The sequence below is a fragment of the Heterocephalus glaber genome, unplaced genomic scaffold (genome assembly GCF_053883595.1).
Source record: "Heterocephalus glaber isolate CG9 unplaced genomic scaffold, H.glaber_assembly_v1.0 deba00000546, whole genome shotgun sequence".
Classification (NCBI taxonomy): domain Eukaryota; kingdom Metazoa; phylum Chordata; class Mammalia; order Rodentia; family Bathyergidae; genus Heterocephalus; species Heterocephalus glaber.
Window position 1 is genome coordinate 18,109,979 of NW_028258147.1, and position 13,350 is coordinate 18,123,328.

The window sequence follows — 13,350 nt, forward strand, 5'->3', positions numbered from 1 at the left end:
TGTTTGTCATAAATGACTTTTATGGGATTGAGATAAGGTCCTTCTATTCCTATTTTCTTATATCATGAAAAGGTGTTGGATTTTGTCAAAGGCTTTTTATACTTCTATTGAGATGATCATCCTTGCTTCTGTTACATGATATATTGATTTGTGTATGTTGAACCATCCATGCATTTGTGGTATAAAGTCAGTATATATAATCTCTTTGATGATTCATTGCCTTCTGTTTGCTAGTATCTTGAGGTTTTTGGCATCTACTGTCATTAAATAGATTGATCTACTGTTCTCTGTTTTGATTGGATCCTTGTCTAGTTTTGGAATCAGGGCAATAGCAGCTTCGAAGAATGACTATGAGAGAATTACTTCCCTTTCAATTTCATTAAAGAACTTGAGAAGTATTGGTATTAAATCTTTTCTGAAGTTTTTGTAGAATTCAGCAGTGAATCCATCCAGACCTGAGCTTTTCTTGGTTGAAAGGTTTTTTTATTATTGCTTCCTTTTCATTGCATGTTATTGCAATATATACATATTTTCTAAAGGAAAATTCTGACACATGATATAATATGGATGAGCCTTAGAGACATTATGCTACTAAAATAACCACAAAAATAAATATTATATGATTCCATTCTCAGGAATTACTTAGAATAGTCAAAAATCATAGATATAGAAAGTAGAATCATGGTTTCCAGGACTGAGAGGAGAATTATTGTCTATGGATAAAGATTTTCAATTTTCATGTTGAAAAAAATTCTGTGGATGAATGGTGGTGGTAATTGCATAATTTCAATTTATAAAAAGCTACTGAACTATATTTTAAAATCATTAAATGGTAGCTATTATATTACCTCAATTCAAAAAGATAACCTTAAAATTCATGTCTTAAGTCATATGAGATTCTCAAGGAGATTAAATCTAAAAGAAAGATTCATGTTTTGTGTTCTATGGAATTTAGGGACTAAGTAAGAAATCAAAATATATGACTAATGAATGCAATTGAAAGCAAAGGACCTTCACACAAATATAAGGATTTTATTGACACATGGTATCTTCTTACAGTAACAAATACAATACAATCTTCTTAAGGGTTAGTTTGGAATTGGAAAGGCAATGTGCCCTTGGAAGGAAGAGTCAGGTTTCTGGCACCATCTTTTTCATCTGAGAGGAAATCATCTGAGAGGAACCTGTATGCTGGCCAAGGATCACACAGATGTGTATAACTGCATCAACCCAATTCTTTTCTTTACATCATAAAGGTGACTCATGGCCCTTGGACCACATCACACAAGGTACCCCCTACCCTTATTTTAATGTAATATATCATAAAAATTGCTAGTGCCACAAAAATTCAACATTTCAAATATAAAAATTATTTTATACAAATATAATTCATAATCATTTTTAAAATACAGTATTGTTGTATATGAGTTTGAAACATTATTAAAATAAATATTTCCTAGATAAAATTTCATTTGCATCAAAAATTATAAAACAGAAGCATATAAAACTAGTTCATGATTGAATCTTCTTCAGGGTGTTTCCCATTTTCTCTCTCACTCAGTGTAGACACTATAAAGCACATGCAGCTAGCCTGAAAACACACTGCCACCATCCTGTGCCTCTGGATGCTTAGATATCCTGTGCATCTACCTATAGCACCCATGGTTTACCTACCCACATATTCTGTACTTGGAGCTTCTGTGGTAGGAAGTGTTGTCCTGCACCAATTTTCACTAACACACTTTTCCACCCACTCTCTGGTTCAAAGGTCTTATGGCCTTGTTACTTCTAGGGATGGGAAAGGCATGTCAACTTCTGCATTGAGAAAGCAATTCCATCCCCTACAGGGGACTAGAACAGCTATTTCCTAGGTCAGGATATTTGCTGATTATTTGAATTACTTAGATGTTTGACAGAGCTTGGTAGTACCAACCCTAATTTCTAGGGTCTGGGAATTCTCATTCGTGATTGATCACTAGGTGTTGAATGGGAATGTTTTAATGGGCTATCTTGTGACTCCTGCAGTATTTTCATACTTGCTTGGAAATGGATAGCCAGAATGCTTAGTAGACAATATAGTTGTGTGTCTACATATCTTGGAGAGAGGAGAGAAGAAGGGATATAAACTACGTAAACCATCAAATTCTCTAGCTATTATTAATCATATCTCTAAGTAGTATGATTTCATTTCTCCAGTGATATAAATTAACAAGTTTCACTAACAATAGGCTGAACGACTAAGCTTGTTGACAATTATAGCTGCCTTTCCAACTACTACCAAAGGGCAAGTGTTTTAGGAAAGTCTGGTTTAGAAAACACAAGTAGTAAATCTTCAAGGATTTGCAGTACCTTTCACACAATTTAACCATCCAGACCCATGTGAATGTCCTTAGTTCCTCTCACCAAAATGTTCCTTAAAAAAAAAAAAATCCATCCTCGTTTTCTGAAGCAGCTGATTTTTCCTCCATCTCCATAAGTAAATGTCCTAAGCAAACATTTGCACTGGTCTCTAAAGCCGTGTTTCTTGTACTTCTTCTTCTGTTTCTTCCTTCAGAGCAGTAATTTGGGATCGAGACTTGTGCTTGCTGGAGTTGCGATGGGGGAAGAGCCTCATCCTGTCTGAAGAGCTGATGGCCTGGCGGAAGAGGCTCTTCTCGCTCAGCAGTTTCTGGATGGAATCGTACTGCCGCACTGTGTTCTCTTCTATGACCTAGGGAAGTGGCCACTAGTGAGATCTCAGAGGGTAGGTCAGACCAAAACAGGGACAGAAACTGGCAAAGACCCAACGGAAAATAAAAGCCAAGATAAAACACAGTGTCCAGAGCCTGAATATATATCACATATATTTCATTTAATTGCTCCATCTTCTTGCTTTAAGGAGATCCTACCAATTTTGAAATTAGCTGTACTTTTCTATGTAGCAGCAGACTACAAAACAAATTAGTGTAGAACCAAGCAATGTGCTTCTTCAGAGAACTTTTAGAGGAACTGCAGATGCTTGGAAAGCAAGAATGACTCATGACAAATCCCTAATATAGTACTTGAAAAATGAGTTAAGTCCACAAGACCATCCAGCATTACACCTCTTCAACAGCACATCTGAAGCTTAATTCCAAACTGGACAAGACATTCCTGAGTTTAATATGCTTCTAGGTGTTTAAAAATTGAGCAAACCCAAGGCTATAGGATAGAGGACCTTATCCAACCTCCCAAACTTGTCCATGACAAGGCAAGAGGTTATGAGTCTGCTCCCTAATCTGTCACTGGGAGCTGAGTAATAATGTTGGTGATACAAATCCTTTGGTAAAGGAAGCATTTCCCTCCAGAAGGCTCCAAAGCCGTAAAAGAGATGACATAATATATTATCCTCAAACTTCCTTGTGACTAAACCACAGGGAATTTGTAAACATCATTTGAAGGAATCTGTGACAGTTTTGAAAGCACAGTGAGAGGCACTAACCTTAGCACCACATAATGACTAGACAACTGAAAGAGTCCCTGCAACTATTGCATTAAAACCATAAATCAGACTGGAAGACAACTAGGACTGTTCTACACTCTATCCAAGGGAGATTTAGGGAGACTGAAAGAATCAAAAAGACTTTTTATTTTTTAACAGTAGAGCATTTTCTATGACTTGGTCCCCAAATAAAGGTCTGAAAAAGCATAAATACCTGATTTCTTAATGCCATGTATGATATGGTGGTATTTTGGATGTACTGAATTTTACCCTCATCTCATAATTTAAATAAAAACTTGTACAGCTAGTTTGAGTAAAGATGGGTGGCTTTATGACACATATTTTAAGTACGAACTTGTACAACGTTGCAATTGCATTAACTATCACATGTAAGACTGGTATCAAGAATTACAAGAGAAATGAAAACTAAAGTAAATATATAAAGACTCACCAAAAATCGCTGGCATTCCAACATTGCTTCTATCCTGTGTTCACAGAGGATTACTGTACAATCAGCAAATGCTTGTTTTATAGTTCTTCGAATTATTTGGTATGTTCTAGGAGAGAAAATGCCACATATAACATCACAGAAGATAGGTAATCTAAGATAGGTAACAGAACATGCCCATCGTTCTGTTTAGTTCTTTAAATTGCTTTTTGTTTGCTTGTTTGTTTTTTAAAAAATGAGATAGGATCTTGCTATGTTGCCCAGTAGTCCTTGAATTCATAATCCTTCAGTCTCCTCCTCCTGAGTAACTGGAATCACACATGTGTGGCACATGGCCCAGCTTAAGTTTTTTTTTCTTTAAATACTTGTAATACAACATTGATACAGAGTTGGCCACAATCAGCTTTCAACTATGGGACAGATTCTAAATATTCATAAATAGAATAAATATTTTGAAGAAAATTTCATAAATAAGTGTATTTTTCATCATGTAGAATCACCATTAGTTCTTTATTTTGTGCTAGACATATTTTAATGGTATAAAGGGGATATAAAGAAAAACCATGAGGATCAAAGTATGCCCATGTAACTAAATATTTCATCATTGTTGAGAAGGTGGAAGAGTTTATATGAAATCAGAAAAAACCTACATTCAGCAGAGAACACAGGGCTGTTATACGAGGAAATAAACATCTGTGCTCATATCAAGCACTGACTTTTCCTCTAGGCAATTATCTCAATGCGGGGAGGGTATGGTGCCTCGGTGGGAATTTGTACCAATATGATGGCAGTCTCACTGATTCTGCTCCTGCTGTTCTACTAAGTTACAGGCTTTTAGAGACTCACATGGGATCCAAGTGAGCACTGGGTTCATCAAGCAGTAAGATCTTCGCCTTACTGAGAACAGATCTGGCCAAGCACATCAACTGCTTGTGACCATGGCTTAGTACATAGCCCCCATCCACAAGGACAAAATCAAGCTTCCCAGGAAACTGTTCTATCACAGATCTGAGTCCAACCTGCAGAAAGGAAGAGGGAAAACATTGTACTTAGAGAGATAACACACTTGAGATACCACAAGGCTAAAATCACTCAAGAGGTTAACAAGCTAAAAATACACCTAAAAGTTTGGAAAGATTAAATTTGATATTAATCCCTACCCCAACTCCCACTATTTGAGTTTGATTGAGCAAAAATTTATTTATATTTTGAAAGCTCTAAAGGATCAGTTGAGGGCTTATTTCATCCCTCAGCTTCATTCATTCAAGAAACTTCCAGTAAGTGTTTGTTAAGTGCCAGGTAACCCAACAGGAACAGGATATGACAAATGGTAGATTGTTCCCGAAAGGGTCAGGGATTACAGAGATGCACATATGAAAGGTGAATAAATGGGGACTGGCTTTAGCTCTGCCATCATATAACAGACAACATATCACTTGGCCTGTCGATCTTTAAATTTTTTAAATTAAGTTTATTGGTACACTTCAGCTATACATAATGATCACATTCATCATAGAGAATTTCTACCTGTACATGATATATCTTGATTCTTTTTTCCCCATTTACCTCCTCTCCCTTCAACCCCTCTTCCCCTCCTTATTTATAGAAGCTTTGTTTCCATTTTTTCCTTCTTTTCACCTTTTTTGCTTTCCCCTTCCTTCCTTTCCCCCACCTCCTCTCCAGTTCCCCTTTCCATTTGAACATTTTCTTCCTATTTCACAGTATCTATTATACATATGGTCCTTATTTTTACCTTCAGTTTCTCACACCAGAGAAACAATCTGATATTTACACACGTGTGTCTGATTTATTTCACTTAAGAGTATGGGCTCAAGGTGCATCCATTTATCTAGAAATGTTTCAAGTTTATCCTTCTTTATGGCTAAGTAGTACTCCATTGTATAAAAAAACCCCACATCTTCTTTATCCATTTATCAGCTGATGGGCATTTGGGCTGTTTCCAAGATTTAGCTATTATATACTGTGCCGCTATAAACATGGGTGTGCATATATTCCTGTGGTGTTATGATTTTAATTTTGGGGTGAAGTTACCAAGAAGGGAAATACCTAGGTCAAATGGAACCTCTTGTTTTAATTTTTTGAGGAATCTCCACACTAATTTTCACAGTGGTTGTACCAGTCTACACTCCCACCAATAGTAGAAAGGGTTCTTTTTTCCCCACAGCCCCTCCAGCCTTTGTTATTGGTTGATTTTTTGATAATACCCATTCTTTCTGGAGTGAGGTGGAATCTCAGCATTCTTTTAATTTGCATCCCTCAATTACCAGTGATGTTGAACATTTTTTCATATATTTATTTCCTGTTTGTACTTTTTCATCTGAGAATTGTCTGTTCATTTCAGATGCTTATTTTTGGATTGGTCTTTACATTTGGAGGGTATGATATTTTTGAGTTTTTTATATATTCTAGATTTTGGTCCTTTGTCTGAAGAAGAGCTGGAAAAAAAATTTTTTCCCACTCTGTGGATTGTCTCTTCACTCTATGATTTCTTTTGCTGTGCAAAAGCTTTTCAATAAGATGAGATTGCAGTTGTTGATTCTTAATATTTTCCATGCAATCGAGGTTTTGTTCCTAAAGTCTTGCCTTCACCTCTGTCTTCAAGAGTTCTACCTATTCTCTCTTCCAGTAGAGTTAGTGTTTCTGTTTGAATATTTAACCATTTGATCCATTTTGATTTTAGTTTAGTGCATGGTGAGAGACATGGGTCTAGTTTTAGTCTTCTTGGCCTGTAAATTTTTATGACTCTATAAAACTCTACCAATATGAAATTACAAAATTAGAATTTCCCTAACAGAAATAAATTAGTACTTTATTTCAGATCAGTCATCAATATTTGAAAGTCTATTTTAGTTAAATTAACCTCCAAGAAGAAGACTGGGTAAGCCACATTCAGTGGCACATGCCTGTAATCTCATCACTCTGAGAGGCTGAGGTAGGAGGTTTGCAAATTCAAGCCCAGCCTGGGCAAAAGTAAAACAAAGAGTTGGAGATGTGGCTCAGTGTGAAGGCCCTGGGTTCAATCCCCAGTAACACACATACATACACAGGAAAAAAAGAAAAGGACCAGTTAAAGAATGGAGCTCTGAAGTTAAAAGAATTGGTTGTGGATATGCACTCTTCCACTCATCTGCTCATGTCAAGCATTTTACTTTAATTTACCTCACATGTAAAAAAAGAAGAAAACAATACAATCAACTTAAAGGATTGTTGTGAAGATTAACCAAGATAATTTGTGGGAAGAGGCTTCCATAGAGCAAAGGACAGGTAATTACATGATACCCACTAGGACTTTTGGAATTTGGGAAATCCCAAGGATACAAGCTCAGGCACCAAAACACCAACTTAGTATGACAAAGTTTGCAAGATGTTCCCTTCACACGCTGCCTTAGAAAGTAAATTAGCAGAATACAATAATATTAAGTCATAAGTATGTTTATCTATAATTCCCAGTATGATATTAATACTATCATTACAAACCATTTTTAATAAATTAAAAATAAATGCAAACGTTAGCTGAGTTCTGTTGAAACTAAGACGAATTCAAATTCATGGAATCTAAATTTTTCTCATTATTTTCATTCCAACTGAGCATTAGAAATAAATAAGAGGATCTACATTTTGTGACTATATGGAACTTTAAAGACAAAAGAATTTTCCAGCATTATGTTGCTGAGCTAATAAATCTCATGTAATTCCCAGATTGCTATTAAGATAGAAGAAATTTTTGTTTTATAAAATGTCACACTAAAAAATGTTTAACAGTCTGTAAGTACTAGGAATTTTGTTCAAAATGTTAGCTTTTGCTATTGCTTTACTCTGGAATGTTATTATGAAGCAACAGTGTGCTCTTGTGACAAGAACCAAAAAAATCATAAAAGTGAATTGTGGATTAACTAAATAATCCATTAGCGTGTGGTTATAAAAATAGACATTCTCCACTCCTCTTGATATTCCTTTTGCTCCTACTCTGCAGGCTTCGCAGGGCAAACTTTCAACTTAAAAGGCCACTCTGTCTGCTATTTCACTTGCTTCTAAAATAACTCACTTGACTGTCAGTGCGTAAGGATAGAAACTTTTACAAGTAATCTCAAAAGCAAACAATGTCTAAAAAGCCTTTGTTCTAAAACCAATGGTCATGGTACTTAGATTATGGTTAGCAATGAGACAGCTCTCTGAGGTGAAACAGCTCTGGAAAGGGAAGTCAGGCTGCAGCTCTGGTCCTGCACCCTCACCAATCCCAGCAAGGCCGTCAGACTTCACAAGGCTCTGTATCCTCATTACAAAAACAGGGATGCCTTTGTGTAACATCTTTGTGTATCAACCACAAAGCTATTTTCATATTATTATAAATAAAATGAAAGAATCCTTCTCCTTCCTTCCTTCCTTCCTTCCTTCATTCAATCAATATTTACTGAACACTAATCATGTGGCCAGCATTCTAGGCACTAGAAATGCTACCATGTAAATAGGACATGATCCCTGACCTTGATGCATTTATAATCCTGTGGGGGACATGGACAAGGTAAGAAGTAAATATCCATCCAGTGTAAGGAATGCTTTGAAAAGGGAGAAGGTACAGGATACACCTAGAAAAGGATCTTCTCTCAAACCTGAAGCATCAGTTCAGGTTTCCAGAAGATGCAATATGTTAGCAGAGGCCTGAATCATGACTAGAAACAGGTAGTGACAGGCTGGGAGAGCTTCCCAGGTATGCAGACAGCATGGAGAAGAAGGTCTTAGAGAACAGAGGGCACTTAGTGCTTTAAAGGAACTGAAGAAAATCAGGATAAGTGAATCATGGGAATAGGGGGAGGCTGGGGAGTGAGATTAGAGAGGCAAATAAAGACTAAGTCATGAAGGCTCTTGTAACATATTTAAACAGTATGAACTTTGTCCAGCAGGTAATAAGGAGCCATTAGAAGACAAGTGATCAGGTATGGGGTTCACAAGGATCTCCAGAGCCGCAGAAGGAGTTGCACTTAGGAAGCCAATGAGCATTTGCAATTTTTGTCTGAGTGTCATGTCCACGTTAGGGTCTGACATATTCAAAAATGTTCCTGTTTGCATGAATTATATGATCAACCCTATGGGATTAAAGAAAGGTTACACTTTACAACCTTTAAGCCCAACCTCTTTTTCTCCTTTCCTAGGCTGCTGCTGGTTTGGTTGTTTGTGTACTTTTTTTGTGCCTCTTCAACAAAGCTTATCACTTCTATCCAAAATATATGACAGTAAGTAAGGTTGGGACAGCATCATTGTCTTTGTTAACAAATTGAAAATTATTACAGAGGGGATCAGTAAGAAGATGCTAGATATGGATTGATCAAATAAAAATTTAGACATGTAAATATCTGTACTGTATTGGTATTTAAAGTCTTAACCATGTCTTTTCAAATTTTAAATTATTTTATGACCCTACTTTCCTGTACGTTTTATTGTGACTTGGCAATACTTGCAGATTTTTATAAAGTCCAATGTCTTCCTTCTCAAGTCTTTTCCCACCACACTGTGTTCCTACAGTTCACCCTATGAAGTCACATCAAAGATCTTAAAATGTGTCACTTGCAATTTAGTTAATGTTTTCTTTAAAGCTGAATTTGTTGGGTAATAAGGAAACTTTGATAATGAAAATGGTTAATCTAAGGACATTTTATGAGCGGCATGCTAAGGTTGGGCACTCAACTGGTAAGTGTTTAGCACTGACATATTTCAAAGCTTCTGGCAAAGTCTACTTTGAAGGGAGGTGCAAAAGGGAGGAACATTTAGGATAAACATAAATTGGGCTACAAGGTCCAAAAGTACAAGAAATAGAATCAAGTTGTTCTCTAAGACTTTTGACTCAATATTCTTGGGTCTCATGATTCTATTTTGGCAAAATCCAGAGTTAACAAAACAGAACAAATTATGTTCCCCTTTCTTTAAATGATACCCATATTTCACAAATTATTAGTTTACATATAGAATGTTGTGGACACAAGAATTTCACTCAAGTCCCCCCCCCACCAAATTTCTCTGTATAATGCTTTCAATTATGAATAATTTTTGCATAAACATAGGCTATTATTTAGGAATTTTGATTCCATTTTAATCCATACTTTTCCTGCATGACATCCTAATGAATTCAAAAGATGGCACATGCTTCATCTAGGTCATGTGGCATTTTGCCTGGCCGTGCTTGTAGTAACATTCTCTGAAAACAGATAACTAGCAACTTCCAGAATTAAGTACAGTCACCTATATGTGCTCGGGAATAAACATCATCCTTTTGTGCTAAACCTGTGCTTCCCAGAGTATAATATCATAACAGACTAAAGCCTCTTCCTTATGCTGGGATGGCTTCAAGATCCAGAGGGAGTGGATGAGAGGGCATGGAAGAAGGCCAAAGCAATGCATCTATGGGACCAGCTATAGAATAAATGGTCATAACTCCTCCAAATACATATGTTGAAAGCCTAACACCTACAGTGATGATATTAGGATGTGGGGCTTTGGGGAGGTGACTAGGTCATGAGGACTCTACACAATCCCAAATTTGGATTTGTGTCCTTATCAGGGACTTCAGAGGGCTAGCCTGCCCATTTTGCCACGTAAGGACACAGCAAAAACATGCTTAATTATGAGTGAGAAGGCCCTCAGCAGACACTTAATCTGCCAATGCCTTTTCTTGAACTCCTCAGACTTCCTTCAGTCCACAGTATTTTGTTACAGTAACACAAATGGCCCTGAGTCCACTTGAGCAAATAAATGGGTCTAATCCAAAGAATGGGATGCTCTGGGTAAATTTAGGGTACTTAATTTTAAAGTTACACACATGTATATGCACACACACAAAAGTACATGTGGAAAATCATCTCAGCTATGACAATCACTCTTTTGTGTATATATTTATCTCTCTCTCTCTTTTTTTTTTTGGTGCCAGGGATCCAACTTGGGACCTTGTGCTGTGAGGCAGGTGGGGGAACCACTGAACTAAACCCCCAGCCCTAAGTTATCTCTTTAAAAGTTATTCCAGTTAATATCTTACCTCATCTGCAACTTTCCATATTTCTTGATCACTCCATTGTTCATAAGGATCCAAGTTTTTTCTAAAAGTTCCAGAAAAGATAAACACTTTCTATAATAATAAAGAAGAGAAAAAAACATCAATAACCTAAACTATTTATTTTTATTTTGCTGTGAAATATTTCAAGCAGAAAAAATATTTAAAGCAATGTAACACACACCCATGTGTCTACCATCCACTTTTCCTAAATTTTAATAATTTAGATTGCCTTTGTATTTTTCAAGAAAAAATATTATAGCAACATTTTAAATCTCTTATGAACATTTTTCTAATCCCAATGTCCTTATGATAAAGAAACTGAGTTCATTGAATGGTGCGGGAAAGTAAAAATTTTTCAGTACTAACAATATTCCCCATAATAAGTAAATATAATATGCAATTTAAAAGTTAAAAAAAATATAAGTTTATGAGTTACAATTAACTTATCAGAGCAAATTCCTATTTTATTAATATATTTTTTCTTGGATTTCTTTAATAAACCTAGCTTCCTTATGGATTTTGAAATTGATTTAGCTTACAGATACTTAGTCAAACTCATACATACACAGGGTCTATAAACCAGGGCATACCTCTACTTGCATGGCCAGACAGCCACAGGGAAGTGTCACAATTTAGAAATCAGTGCAAGAGAAGAAATCAAACACTTTCTTAACTGGATGCATGTTATAGAAGGAAGGCAGATAAGACTGCTCTGATGAGGTGAAAAATGAGTTTAATTGCCTCCAAGGAGCAGACTGAGACATTCTATTTGCTGCATTACTGTCTACTTAAATCTGCCTTTATACTTAAAAACATGTCTTTAAAAACTTCACTGTTGCTTTGGGAAATGCTCATGCCCTAAGGAATGCACTAAGTAGTACTCAGTCCTCTCATATATATGGTGAACTGAAAAAATAACTTTGATGTTAATGCCTGGAATAATTTTTCTTTTGCTCTTGGTTGATAACACTCACTAGGAGATTTAGAACTGAATTTCTTGAAGCCTCAATTTTCACAAACTGCCTTGGATGGAGAGAAATTGCTCAATGGAAAGAGATTTCTCAGTGCCCACCAGGTCAGTAATAACCACAGAAGAAAAGTTGGCCCCAGGTTATGGTGTTTGTACCTTTCAGGCAGGAGAGTATCCTCACCAAGGCGGCAAGGTCGAGGATGGTCATATGGGTGACCTCATTCTCGGGGGCATAATTTATGACTTAGATAATAATGCTACTGCCCAATACACCAGGAACTCTCTAGACAGAGCATCCAGAAAGAAGACTTGTATGAATATTTCTCAACCGACATTAAAATCATCTTCCTAATGGGGTATCTTCATTGCTCTATAGCATTGGAAAGGAGATTAATCTATAACTCATAGGATCATAAAATATGTTGGTGGGCATTTGTGTGTCCACCTCTATGCTTCTCAGTGAATAAAAGTAATGTCTAAATAAGCTAGAGAGAGTAGAACAAAGAGCATTATGGAAAATTTTGATAAACTAGAGAATTAAATAAGAGGTGCCCCCGAGAGTGTGAGTCAATTAGTAATTTAAGCAATCAAGTTTATTGGTGCCTGAAGCTCAAAAGTGTGCCAAGGGAATTTTGTCATTTACTGTTCTTTACAAAGCTTTCTTATCATTGTAGTTGCTTAAAAGTTTTCAGTATGGAGAAGGACAGGAAATAAGAACTATGACAGCTAACCATGTATTCAATGCTTCAGAAAAGTAATCTCCACTAAGAGGCTGGGACACAGAGCTCCTGCTTATGGCAGACTTATCATATGATTCGCCCTAGGACAGGGTGATTACAGGTGTTGTCTCTTTCCATCTCCAAACAAACCTAATGAGGTAAATCTTATTGTTGCACTCCAAGAAAGTACAGCTTAGAAAATAAGTTGAGTGACTTGCCCAAGATCATTTGGCAAGTAGATACTGGAATTCAACCTCAGGCCTGCATGTCTTCAAACCTCTGTCCCTCATGACTACAGCAAAATGCTCGAAGTCTTTTGTGGGCCAGGCCCACAACCCATCCCATTTGGAACCAGCAAATATTAAAGGTTGGACAGGAGCAGCCCTTATGAGTGTCTCTGGAGCATAATCTTTATTTAAACACTGTTATTCACCCCTCCGGCCACACGTTCAGTTCTTGAAAAGATTTCCTTCCGCTTCCTAAGCAGGGTCTTAGTTGAAAGGATTGCATATGGGCTACGGACTCTTTGTAGCTTTCAAGGAGACTTACACACTCAATACAAACACAATAGAAATGTTTACTTTGGCCAAATAGAATAATGCCATTATCTTGCAAGGCTGTGGGTAGAGGCCAAAGGTGGTATGACTTGAAAGTAGACACAACAATTAAAAGCAATGTGGCTTGCTAGGG

At 36.6% G+C, this 13,350-nt stretch overlaps 1 protein-coding gene across 2 annotated transcripts in view; it reads right to left on the minus strand.

Moving 5' to 3' along the window:
* Window positions 1-1,008: 1,008 nt before the first annotated feature.
* Window positions 1,009-13,350, minus strand: part of Cftr (CF transmembrane conductance regulator) — a 183,317-nt gene continuing 170,975 nt past the window's right edge. For both annotated transcript variants that reach the window (XM_087204598.1, XM_087204597.1), the window contains exons 24-27: window positions 10,954-11,043; window positions 4,755-4,927; window positions 3,912-4,017; window positions 1,009-2,710 (exon numbers count right to left, since the gene is read on the minus strand). In XM_087204598.1, the coding sequence (XP_087060724.1) occupies window positions 2,510-2,710; window positions 3,912-4,017; window positions 4,755-4,927; window positions 10,954-11,043 (570 nt within the window). In that variant the 3' untranslated portion in view covers window positions 1,009-2,509. The remainder of the gene's footprint in view (window positions 2,711-3,911; window positions 4,018-4,754; window positions 4,928-10,953; window positions 11,044-13,350) is intronic.